At 40.9% G+C, this 13,371-nt stretch overlaps 1 protein-coding gene across 4 annotated transcripts in view; it reads right to left on the bottom strand.

The window, feature by feature from the left end:
- Positions 1-13,371, bottom strand: part of evi5b (ecotropic viral integration site 5b) — a 47,801-nt gene that overhangs the window by 9,505 nt on the left and 24,925 nt on the right. For 2 of the 4 annotated variants that reach the window (XM_084067033.1, XM_084067032.1), the window contains exons 8-18: positions 12,719-12,808; positions 12,377-12,474; positions 12,100-12,160; positions 11,550-11,603; positions 10,345-10,377; positions 9,726-9,890; positions 8,558-8,689; positions 7,804-7,944; positions 7,184-7,342; positions 5,524-5,670; positions 4,201-4,296 (exon numbers count right to left, since the gene is read on the bottom strand). In XM_084067033.1, coding sequence (XP_083923159.1) covers positions 4,201-4,296; positions 5,524-5,670; positions 7,184-7,342; positions 7,804-7,944; positions 8,558-8,689; positions 9,726-9,890; positions 10,345-10,377; positions 11,550-11,603; positions 12,100-12,160; positions 12,377-12,474; positions 12,719-12,808 — 1,176 coding nt within the window. The remainder of the gene's footprint in view (positions 1-4,200; positions 4,297-5,523; positions 5,671-7,183; positions 7,343-7,803; positions 7,945-8,557; positions 8,690-9,725; positions 9,891-10,344; positions 10,378-11,549; positions 11,604-12,099; positions 12,161-12,376; positions 12,475-12,718; positions 12,809-13,371) is intronic. The other 2 variants (XM_084067034.1, XM_084067035.1) reach the window with 2 other exon arrangements.

A 13,371-nucleotide genomic window follows, 5' to 3' on the forward strand; every position in this document is an offset into this window, starting at 1 on the left:
ACAACCACCCCAATTGTATTATAAGTTATATTGTATTAACATACTCAGATTGGACAAAATGACATTGTATTCATTAAAAGAAAGTTACGTAATGCCGCTTTAATCTATGGGAGACGTATATTGAGAGTATGACACATCTACCTTTTGCTTTTTTTATTTACCCGTTTAATACATTTTTCATACTGTTTTGTTTTCACTAATCCTACTACTTTAATTGAAATGACCTCCAAAATATGTCCGGGGTTGCTCAACACACGATCACTCCATTTGCCCCGAAACTTGCCACAGACTGTTAATCAGAGCTCTAGCTATAATATAGTCTTCTTTCCCCGCCTTCAATGTACTTACATATTGTACGGTTAATATAAAACTACATTTCCTACTACATCTTAACATTTTAGCCACAGCAGCTTTCCTTCCGTCCGGCCGCAGTAGATTTTTATTCGATTACCATGATGAGTCATAACCATAAGGACTTTCCAATGCAGCTACCACTACCAAATATGGACTGTGATGTCTAACTTCAATGTGTCATCATGGCATCGGGCCCTAACAAATCAGTCATCATATATGGCCATACACTTTTTTGTCCGTCAACACACAAACACTCCACTTGCCTCCAAATATGGAGCCTCCAAATATGGACTGTGATGTTTAACCTCAATGTGTCATCATAGCATTGGGCTTTAACAATCCTATCCTATCCCTACTACTTTAATTGAAATGACCGCCAAAATTTGTCCGGAGTTGGTCAACACACGAACACTCCACTTGCCCCGAAACATGCCACAGACTGTTGATCAGAGCTCTGGCTATTATTTAGGCTTCTTTCCCCACCTTCAATGTATTTAAATATTGTACGGTTAATATAAAACTACATTTCCTACTACATCTTAACATTTTAGCCACAGCAGCTTTCCTTCTTTTTGGCCGCAGCACTTATTTTTTTGATCGGGCCTAGATGTGAGGGCCGCAAAGCGGCCCAAACCTCGTCAATTTGATAGAAACATTAGTAAAAATATTAGCTGTATTTGTGTGAACAGTGTCCCTTAATCATATTTTAAACGTAGTTCTATTATGTATCACAATCATCTGAACATTATCTTTTTTACGGCGTGGCTAAAGAACAAGGCTTCTCTCTTTGAGTGTTTGCGGTTTTCCAAGGTTAACCATGACCAAATTAACATTGCAGTGCATATCAAGAGCCTTGGCCACAGCAACTGTATCAAATATGGTACTGCAACTGACGTCAGCGCTTGATTGAAGAAAATGAAACCAACCCTCTGATTTCTCCATATCAGCTATGGTTTCAGAACAAAACATTTGATTTATTTTAAAACCCAAGTCATTCAAAACTAAAGTGAAACTTAATGGGGTTTAAACACAATACAAAGCCTCTTTCCCCCCTTAACATGCTGCTTGATTTGATATTACTAGACCGGTGCGGCCTACTCTGGAACGATGCAAGTTTGAAAAGCATGCATGGAGTTCCCTGATGTCATCAGGACATGCCCCATATATGAGTTATAAGCGGTTCTGGACGAACGGATATCCAGATCGTTTGTTCTGGACAACCGCCAATCTGACTCGACACCGGGCGTGGCCCGTTGGCACTCCCTTGGGACTAAGCGCCGAATTTGAAGTCGGTCAGTCGGTCATACAGTTCTCGAGATACGTGGGGAAATGGCCCCACGAGAGTTAAAGATTGGACAGGGAGGCCATGCTGTTAGGCTCTATGTCTTGTGTTGATGCAGCATTGAACAAAACATTATCTATCCTCATGTGGGACTGCTTGGTCAAATCTGTCCCAATTATTTTGTAAAAGTGATCCTTGTTGTTTATATTAATTAATGTTAACTACATACCATGAGGATGACTAATGTAGGCCTGTGGTAGGTTTGTCATACAGCTACTATGAGACCCCTGATGGGTCAAACATATTGTTAAAAGTTTTACTATATTCAAATATATATAATAATTTTAAACTTTCGGGCTGCAGTCAGGATCTTTTCTCTTCCTTCAGTTTATTATTTGTTATTTACTGACCAAAAACCTTTCTTAACAGGGCTTTTTAGAATGCTTGGAGTTCTAATATTCAATCCACCTATGAAATGAAAGTACTACCGTGTCTGTCAAGTAACAGCATATGCATGCAACGACTTCCGATTGCAACAAAGGAGGTGCAAAGATAAGACATTTACTTTTGGTCACATTTGAATGTTAATTTTCACTTTTCTTTTCTTTTTTACTGTTCAATATTAGATTATGGAACCATTGTTTGACAACTTTATATCACCTTATGTTTTTGCGTCATTATTGCCTAAACAAATTTACACACACATGATTTAGTTGACTCATTTCAAGAAAGACCACAGACTACCAGTCATCAGACAGTTGACTAATTTCAGAGAAAGAGCACCGTCTACCTTGTGTCAAGTCCAGTGTTTGTCATTGCTGTGGGGTGCCAGGGTTGATGCGGTGGGGAGAATTTACCCACAAACTTCAATGACATACTTTACTTAATTTCGCTTGCTGTCTACTTTAAATAACTTTCAAAATTACCGCTGTCAACTAGTACTGTAGGTGTCCTACTCAACCTGGTTGGTGGTGTCGTGTAACACCGGCTACTGAGGCAAGCCTAATGCTGGGGGTTCAATGTGTAATCCATCAGTATTGTTTCAGGGATGGTGATGGATCTGGAACCTGCATGTGTTTTGGTCGCCCATATTATGTGTGGCGTTACATTTGCTTAGGGGTAAATAATGGTTTCTGCACTCTTGTTTGATGGGACTGGTAGATGTTATCCAACTGTCCCAATTACAAATACAAAAAGTAGAGCTGATGTCAAACTGGTTCCACTGAGTGCATACAAAGATTGTTTAATGCCCTAATGCAGATTTATGGAAGTTTAACAATAAACAGCATCTGTGAACAGCGGAAGATGCAGGTGGAAAACAGCCTTTTAAGATGTGTGCTTACTGCTTTTACTTTTAAGTCCATTTGCTGCGCTAATTAGTACATAGAAACTCACCCTGACAATGTCACTACTTATCCATATACCACATACGATTACTGTCCTCGTAAAATTCACCGCTTTCAAACTGGAGATTTTTTCAATTTATTTTTTATGTAATGTTTTTAATTTATTTTCTAGAATAGCAAAACTAGTATATCAACAAGCTCATAACGCCCCGCGATATGATGCGTTGAGCTTTCAGACTGGCTATTTCAGTTTTTTTTAATAATAGGGCATACTAAGTCATTTCATTATCATTTTGTGACCTCAGTTTGATAACTGATAATAGTGGCTAATATAATAGTTCATACTTTTGATTATCCGTGTGTCATGGCATGTTACATTCTGTAGTAAGAGGCAACAGTGTCATACAGATCAAAGTTTTCTTGCCCACCCAGCAGCCGTGCAGAACACACATTACTTACCCCCACCTTCTTCCTCACATCAATGAAGACACTAAAAAAAGACGCAGCCGCTTGAAGGTACATCCATACCGGACGCGATAAAAATAAATCGCGTCACTTCACTCACGATAGCTGTGTCGGTCTATTCAACTGACATCTTGTGACTTTGGTCGCAGGCTGCAGGAAGCATTGGCAATGTGTATATATAATCAGTGTGCAGGGTTTGATTTGTGAAAACAAAATGAGGATGGGACCACAAATAGCGAAAATAGCTATAAGCTCACAAAGCGATGCGACGCATCGTGAGCCATTTTCACTATTTTGAAATTACAATTTACAAAAGACACAAAAATAATCAAAAAGCAGAGCAAATGAGCACCACGTGTGCTTACCAGAGACAAACAAATTAATTCTCCCCCTCTCTCTCTCACTAGTCCAAGTGTTATATCAACAGCTCAGGAAATCCACACACAACAACAAACTACTATTCCAAATGGGTCCTGCATCAGATGTCGCTCTTTTTTTGCCTCCATGAAAATCACTTGAGTTGAACCTTTTTCAACCTGCACGATCCACTTCGCTTCGGGCGTAGAAACAAAACATTTCTCGATGTCGCATCTTTGCGTGGACTTGATATCGAACCGTGTAGCGTCCGTCGTGAACGCACCTCGACTCTGCATCTTCCATCTTGAAGACGGGCTACGTCTCAGACTGGATTGTAACATGCCACACACAGAGGGGGTGGAGCAGCGAGATAATAAGATAACAGTATTGAAATACCTGGATCTCAAGTTCTGATATCTGTTGCTGGAGTTCAGCCATAGCAGCGATGTTGTCAGCTTCTCTCAGCCTCACTGCCATCACCTCCTCCTTGCTCTGCAAGAATAAACAAAACATAAATAAATAAATACAAAAGGTAAAAGTATTTTACCCCATTTCCAGGCCTATAGCAATCATACAGTGCAATAATGAGACTCTTAAACCAGTGTGCTATCAATGCACCAAGACAGACCCGAATGAAGGTGTCATGTGACAAAAAGAACAGATCTACAAGCTAAAAACGTATCACGTAGCACTGCATTTAACCATGTTTAACCACTGCATTTAACCACGTAATGTTGGACAACATTTTTTTTATTTTGCTGCTGTCCGGCAGAAACCTCTTATCTCCATATTTGAACTTTGTTTTTTTTGTAAAATAACATCCTACTTGATCATACTACAGCGTCACACAAAAGTAGCAAAAGTAGCAGATCTGCAAGCTGGAAACGCGTCCCTTCACGCCGCATTTCCAGCTTGTTGATCTGCTACTTTTGCTACTTTTGACTTTGGGGGGAAAGTTCCTTCCTGCCCACTACTGCGGAGACTAGAGGTTTGAATGCAGTGGTCGGGCAATCCTAAAAACTAAATTGGCCGTTTTTGCGGGAGTGAAGCCAGACGGGGAGGGTGAGCTTTGTTGTTGCACTAGCGATTTCTACAGGTTGGTCAAGGGTGCCTCCTAGCAGGGGTGCTGAAATATTAGGAATTGTGTGTTCCTCCGCACACGCTAAGGTCCGTTCCAGTAAAGTTCCTCATACTGGCAGGTGAAAAGAAGAGGCAGACGATTACCTGTATATCAGAGGAGGCATGCAGTTTCAATACCTAACCTAGGACCAACCATTGTGGGTCATTTGTGATAAGATACGTCAAGTATGTGGGGAGATCAGGGAATCGGCTTAATTAATACATTAAGGGGGGAAAGGGGAAACATTTAAAAAATAAATTAAAAGGAAAGAAAATCTTCAAAAATAGCAGAGCTACAGCACGATGCATTGCGAGGTTGTAGATCGGCTATTTAGATCGGCCGTAGACATTTGGTAGAGGGAAAAAAAAGGAGGGTACCAAGTATAGACTGCTGGGTGACCCCAGTAATCAAAGTGGTTAACAGCACAATCTTTTGGTATTTACAGTCCTATATAATATAGCTAGCAATCAGTTTTTGGATCAGGGACAATAAAATATACTCAGATAGGTGCTTCAGTTTTTGTTTTGATCATCAGAACTATGGCATTTTGTCCTACATTAACAGGTACTAAACGCCACCACTCAGCAGCAGACTTGTACCTTGCATTCAATCTCAGCTTGCTTCCTCTTGATGTCCTGTAGTTGCACGTGTAGACCTTTATTTTGTGCCGTGAGTGTCTGCACACGCTCTTGGAGACTCCTCCCCTCCTGCTCGGCCCGCCGCAAGTGGTTTCCATGAATCTGATTCTGTGTGCACACAAGAGTTACATTATGAATAAGTGTTAAAATGTATTATATCATTTTGTGGATTCATCTAATGGCTCTCATAACACTGCCTTTGTTAGGAAAGCTCTTAATACTTAAAAAGAAAAAGAGAGAAAAAAAACATGTTTCAGTTTACACTGTTGGAAACATTGGACTTGGAAGATGACTGCTGCCCTCTGGTGGCCATTACCCAACAGTGCAACTAGGCCAGTCATTCTTTCTTTTAATGGTGAGCCAACAATGTATCAATTAATAACATATTGATTTTCACATTTGCAACGAACAAATAAAGCAAACAAAAGACTCATAAGTGTACAAATGTACCAAATGGACCCTTAACCATTTTGTACACTCTCACAGTTAGATGAACTATCAGGATTTGACAGTGAATTGTGGGAAATGGTGGAAGGGAAAGGTTCACCCCAAGCACGATAACTATAACGATAATTATGTGAGCGTCCACACTGAAGAACGATATGCTCTTGTAAACAATGGTACCAAACGCACGCTGCATTGGAGTGCACACAGAGGTGGGAGAGATCCCGGACTCTGTGGTGCTGAAAGACATATGCAATAGCATATGGATGGATAATCTGACTCTGTATAAATAATCTGATAATCTGAAGGAGGCGAGATAATTAGTTGTAGGCTATTCCTGTGGTAATGCCAGTTAGCCTACCAACTAGCGTTAGCTATTCATAATCGTGTCCTCATCTTTGTCCATAATACACCTCACTGATGTGATACTGAGGATGAGTGAGACCGATTGCATCCCATATTATGTCCTTCTGATGGGTTTGAATGGCTGCCAAGTGTTTCTATAGTTCATAAAAACGCTCTGAAAGGGATCCAAACGATATCGGTCACGGTCGGTTAGCGTTGTCGTTATAGTTATGGTGTGAACTCTGTCGTCCACTTGAGTTAGATCATTTAACCCATTAAGACCGGGAACGCATCTGTGTCATTTTAAGATTTCTTTGGCTATTCAATATGTATATTATTTTTTAAAGCGAACATTTTAACTCAAATCTTTGCTTCTGGGGGGTCCCTGGAACAAAATATATTGAGATGGGGATCCGCGGCCAAATACATATCATTTTGGGTGGTCTGTGACATGAAAAAAGTTTGAAAACCCACTGATATTATAGCAACAACACAAAACTTTTAGGATTTAGAAGACATTTGTAGAATCCCCAGAAGCAAAGATTTGAGTTAAAATGTTCGCTTTGAAAATATATATTCAAAGATTTGCACAAATGTTTGATGTGAATGTGAACGCTTTTTCAAAAATAGCAGATCTACAAGCTCATAGCGCAGCACTCAGTGCCGCGCTTTGAACAGCCAAAGAAATTAAAATAACACAGATGCTTTCCCGGTCTTAATGGGGGAAAAGCAACATATTTAGAGTTATCATTATAGTTATCGTGCTTGGTATAGTTATCGTGCTTGGTGTGAACAGTCCTTTTAGTGTCAGGTTAAGGACTAATCTCCGAACCTGTGTCTCAAGCTCCAGCATCCTCTGACGGGTTTCTCGGAGTTCAGCCTGGGCTTCGGCCTCACGTAGCCTCACGCTCATCAGCTCATCCTGCAGCTCGCTCAGCGTGTTCTTCCGGGGGCTGTCCTTCCACCGGCCAGCGGTGCGGGCCAAATGACGCTGGAAGAGACGGTGGGGAGGAGGGGTACAATCTGTCAGTCGGAGCACTGGTTCTCAAAGTGGTGTCCGGGGACCCCCAGTGGTCACCAGCAAAAATGTGTTAATATAGCATCAAAACCTATAAAATGTTGGAAAAATGTAAAGTTACAGTTTTGGAATATTTTTGGCACATACATGTTTTCAGATGGGGGTCAAATTAATTTGTCCTTGACATGAAAAAGATTGAAAACCACTGTTCTAGAGGCCATAAAGTGTATCCATTCCTTGTGTCCATAATAACAATGAAAACATATATTGATCAGGTTAAATATTATAAATAGATAACTGAACAGTTTTTCAGACATTTTCATTTGGTGTAAATGCAGATTCTGTATGCAACAAGGTGCATGAAATAGCTGCCTACAAACTGTGTGTGTGTGTGTGTGTGTGTGTGTGAGAGTGCGCGTGCGTTGCGTGCTCACCTGCCAGTGTTCCTCCAGGCCTCTGACCTGCTGTCTCAGCTCTTTGAGTCCAGTCAGAGCCTCCGCCTCCCTCAGCTTCACCCCTATCAGCTCCTCCTGGAGACGCACCACGTTGATGTCATCTGGTAGTGAAGTGTTCCTCTGTAAGAGAATACACACGTATTATTTAAGGCTACATTAGGCTTTCAGATAAGGCATCCAGTGATGTGATGAGCTTGTGTTCACTTTAGAATCAGGGTGGTAATTCTGATAGGCAGTATCCTGATAAAAGGTATCACAATAAAAAAAGAAAAAGGTAAAAAGAACTAAAAAGAAAAAAGTGATAACTCAAGTTCTGCTCCCCCTCTTCTATTCAGTATACCAGTGCTTCCGAAACAATGGGTCGGGCCCATTTTTGATTCGCGGAACCATTTTTATAAATAGAGTAAATAAATATCAAACAAGATTTTCAAACAAAAAATGTCTTCATATTTCAGAAAAAAAACACGCAATGCAAAAGATTTTCAGAAAAGACAAAAAAGTTCCATAATTTAAAACACTTGAAAATAGCAGAACTACAAGCGTGTGATCTTGTAGATTGGCTATTTTTACTATTAAATAAGGTTTAAGTCGTTAATGTATTTTTTGTAAGTTTCGGTCCCGGAGACAAAAAAAAAAGAAAACTTGGGAAACAATACACAGTATGCAACACACACACATTTGTGGAAGACTGTATGATGTATTGTATCGGCACGTATGAGGTTTGAACACACACCCTCTCCATGTCCAAGATCTTGTCCTGCATCTCCTTGAGTGCACACTGCGATTCAGCCTCCTTCAGCCTGGCCTGGACCAGCTCCCTCTCCAACTGTAGGATGAAGTCCTCTGTGTACCGCTGGTTGCTTTTCTGCAGCAGACACCTCAACGTCAGAAAACCACACCAACATAGTCCATAATATCTACTGTGTCTGCTCAAGCCTGGACATTATCCAGGGACAAAATCTTCCATTACCAACAATATAGCAAGAGGCATTTCTTAAAAAAAGAACGCCACAAAAATGCATTTTAAATGTCAACAGCTTGTGCCATGTTATTTTGAATGCGTTACAAAATCAGAAAACACACATCTCGCCATAGACACAGAGCTCACTTCACCTCTGATTTCAACTGACACCAACAAACTATCCTTTGTGCATTCACTTCAAAATAAATATTTAATAGCCGCTTACGGCAGAGCAAGGCAGCGAATTATGTAAAACATAATTGTATTCACTGCACACATTAGCATCTTGGATCAGGTCATCAATAATTGAGAATATTGCGATGTCTGTTTGGTCAATGGTTATGCACCGATGACAGATTCCGGCTGGCTGAGAACAACAAGGCGTCGGCGCCTTGGCGGTGTTAAATCCTACAAGCCGATCACACATCTGCTTACAAATTCATGAATACATTTCTAGAGATGCCGAACACTGCAAATGGTAGCTGAGATGTGTGGAACACTGTGTCCCGATGTGAAGTCATGCATGCCAAAGGAGATCATTATGCACAACCGGTGTGCAGAGTGGGGAGAGAAACCACATCCGTGCCTTTCCGGGCGATTCTGTCATTAGGCGAGAAGCAGCTTCGATTTGCTGTTGTTTGTTTTTTTCCATTTCATGAAATAGTAACGATGAAGAGAAGGAGGGAAAAAGCATGGCAAATTCAAACTTTTACAGAAAACAACAATACGAAACATTGTATCTCAACAAGTCTCAACAACAGTCGGTCTGAGGTTTCACGTTGCAAACACAATGGTCTGTCAAAAGAAAACCTCGGTGTCACAATAACAGGTTTGTCGTGTCACTCTGTGGATCGTGTTGTCAGGTCGAAGGGTTGTTTAGGGCTTTGCCTCTAGTCTGCTATCACCTGCCAAGCTGGGTTGACTGTGGCCCTTTCCTTACCGCTTTAGACTGCTGCTGCTGCGGTTGCTGCTGCTGGAGCTGCCTGATGGTATTTTGGGCCTGCTCCAGTTGAGCAGTTGATTCTTCGCAGTGCTGTTTGACCGTGGCCAGCTCCCGTTTGACCAGGTAGCTCTCCTCTGCCTCCTGGGCACGAGTCACTTGTCCCTTGGGGACATAGCCAACCGAGGGGTGATGGGGTGAGCGCGGTGAAAGGGGTGAAAACAGAACGGTCGGGCAAAATGAAAGGATGGAGAACAGAGGGACTTGGGGGATCTCAAGCACATGCTGTTGGTTTGGAGGGGTTGATTTGTTTAGATGAATTCCTGACCATGATTTGTGATTATTGTGAGTTTTGTGATATGCTGTGATGTGGTGTTACATGCACTTACTCAGTAGTGGTTATTGCTAATGAGATCTGCTAGGGTTAGTTTTATTTCTCTTATCCAGAATGTTGAGAATCTCTTTGTTAGTCATTTTTTAAGATACTCATCATCGTTATCATAATTTTGTCAATTTTAAAAGTGCAAAAGAGGAGCATGCAATGCCAAAAAAGCTAAATCATTTTAAGGAGGGTAAAGGTTCAATAAAGGTGATAAGGACGAGAAAATAGGCAATATACCTGGATCAATCTATCTGCCAAGGAAGCACTTTCCTACAAAACAGAAATATCAACAAGAGAGCAGAGAGAGAGAGAGAAAGACAGAATACAGAGGACAGGTTGTAACACAAAAAAAGAGGAACAATTGATTGTTGTAGAGAAGATAGGCAATGTTCCTCTCCCTTCCCGTTTGGACAAAAACTGATTGTAGAACTTGAAAAACAAATCAACTTTTGTTAGCGTTCAGAAAAGGAACATTGCCATCAGGTGTGGTGACAAGATTGTGAATAAGGTGGTGACAGTGTGGAAATTACACGTAGATGGTGTTGAAAAACACAGTGACGCATTTCACACAGGCAAAGCACAGGACAGCTAACAGCAAGAAGAGCCCAGAGGAGAAAGCGCAGTGAGACATCGGCACTAATATAGTGTTTAGGAGCCATGCTTGTTTGAACGCAACGGAGGGTCCATTGCTTTTAAGTGTCGGTCATCCAATCTTTTGAATGATCTTACATTAGCAAATGTATATAATGAATAAGAGACCAGAGTGAAGCAACCTTGAACTCGCTTAAAAATACGTCTCCAGGCAAAGTCTCCTTTGTGACGGACACCCTTGCATATCCACTGCAGAGACCTCATGCGTGGCACTTGCACCAGGCAGTGGCAGCACCCATTCGTGCCATACAGCGCATACAGGAGCACAATGAATGAATGATACAAACAGCGCACCTTAGCATGCAGTGCTCCGTATCATCTCCACCAATGTGTGTTAAGCGTTCACTTTCGCATTCCAGACAAAGCATGTTAACAGTCGCTGCTTTGAGTTAGAGGTGTCCAGAAGAATTACATAATTCCCTGCGTGTAAATACAGTACGTGAGCCACACACATTCATCATAACAGAGGCAACTTGCATTCCCATGGCCAACTTCTGTTTTAAGATATTAAATAATACAAAACCTCTGAACATAGAGGAAGTTATCATAAGGGTAGTTGCAACAAAGTATAAACCAGTGTTTAGTTGAATGGGTTTCAACAAGTATAGCGTGGTTAGTGAAGATGTGACTCCACGTGTCTCAGCGGTCAACCGGATACGCAATTGCATACATATGAACAAACACTGGATGGGTTAATGCAACAATGTTGGTGATCTCAAAGTGAATGGCATGACAGTGCATGACTGGTGCATGTACTGCCATTGTCGTTAGGTAACCCAGATTGTACTCACTTTCTCCAATGTATCTATCCTCTGCTTCAGGAGCCTGTTCTCTGTTCGCAACCTCTGTGTAACAAAAACAAAGAAAACGAGGTCAGTAACGATAAACGGTTTACAATGTAGTGCATCATTGCGCATTGAGTTTATATCCGATGCTCTGTAAATATATTTATCCATGTCTAATGCTATACGCGTGGAATGTGTTTTGGCTCGTGTAGATGGACACACGCTCAATATAAGTTACACACAGACCCAATAGCACTGTCTAAACAGTGTTTCAAAGACTTTCAGCATGTGCCGATTATTTTTCTATGATTTCAACACAGATTTGTTTTTCACAATGTAGCCTTATCAGGGTAAAAATACGATACTTCCCTTGGACGCACTCATAGTGAGTTTACTGCATCCCTTTGGATGATTTTGTGTCAGAGATGCAGGACATAGTGTTCAACATCACTGCAGGATTTCCTAAATGAAAATCTTGTCAATCTAATTACATCCCAAAAGTTTTATCATTTTATTTTGTTGTTTGATATGTCATGGCCTGTTTCTCTGCGCTCACCTTAATCTCCACCTGTTCCTCCATCTCTTTACTTTTGATTGTAGTGTATTCCTTTTCCAACCTGAAATAATAAACATGTGACAGAAAACATTCATAAAATAAGAATCTCGTGGAGTCACATGAACAATTTCAAGAAACTGTAAGCCAACACCACTTATTATTTGGGGGAATAAAAAGTTTCAGTGTGACTAGTCTTCCAGCACATGATTCACAATTCCAGTGTCAAGGTATAGTAGGGGTAAAAAGCTTCTGCAGTTATGCAAATGGCAGGACTCACTTCTTCATCTTCTTGGCATTGTACTTGACTTGATAGGCAGCCTGGATGACCTTGTCTGGCCCGCTGTCCAGCTGATGTGGGATGACCTTCTGAAAGTGCTGGAGTGCAGCAAGGAAAAAGAGAGACTGGATGAGAGCCATGTACCATATACCACTTGCTTTACAAATGCTGTGGTAAGGTGTTCTTTTGCCACCAAAATGTCAGTATGCGCATTGGGAGCACACATATATCAATCAATTTAATGTGGTGGTGAGAGTTTATGCTGATTGTGAGCATGGGTTCATGAGAGTTCACAAACATTCACAGGAGCACAAATGTTGCTTAGTGGTTATGCCTGGTTACCTGTAACATTCCCTCCATGTCGAGCTGTATCAGTTCTGTCTGGTTCATTTGGAGGATGGCCAGCCCTACACGGAACACAATCTCCAGACCCTAAAAAAACAAAATATCACCAGTCATCACTTGGAATTCTTACAATAGCTTCCACAGGTTCGATGACTGTGGAAATTCCACAGGTTCAAAAATAGCTGATTTACAAGCTCAAGTGATCTTCTTGTAGTTATTTTCATTTGGTGTAGAGGGGAAAGGGGAGAGGACCAAGTATAGACCCCTGGGGGACCCTGATCAACGAAGTATATAGGGTTTAAGTGGTTAAATGATAACACAAAATGTATACTCAGATATTTAACATTATGTTTATTTTCAGTATCTGTCAAAAGTGTAATCTCTTCTGCCTCCCCTTTAAACTGTTATTCTTAAGACTAAGTGTATAGAAAAGACATAAAACAAGTATGTACATTATTGAATAGTGTAATTAAGGAAGATTAGAGAGATCATGACAAAATGGAGACAATACTAAATATAAACATTTGGTCCATAAATATGTTGACACAAATTGACTAAACTTGTCTTTGTTTTTGTTTTTGCCAACAGGTGGCGCTAACGGACAACAAATTGTCTATTCTCCATTGGTTGTTGCTTGCTTACATCTTGTA

The sequence above is a fragment of the Gymnoscopelus microlampas genome, assembly GCF_963454915.1.
Source record: "Gymnoscopelus microlampas genome assembly, chromosome: 9".
Lineage (NCBI taxonomy): Eukaryota > Metazoa > Chordata > Actinopteri > Myctophiformes > Myctophidae > Gymnoscopelus > Gymnoscopelus microlampas.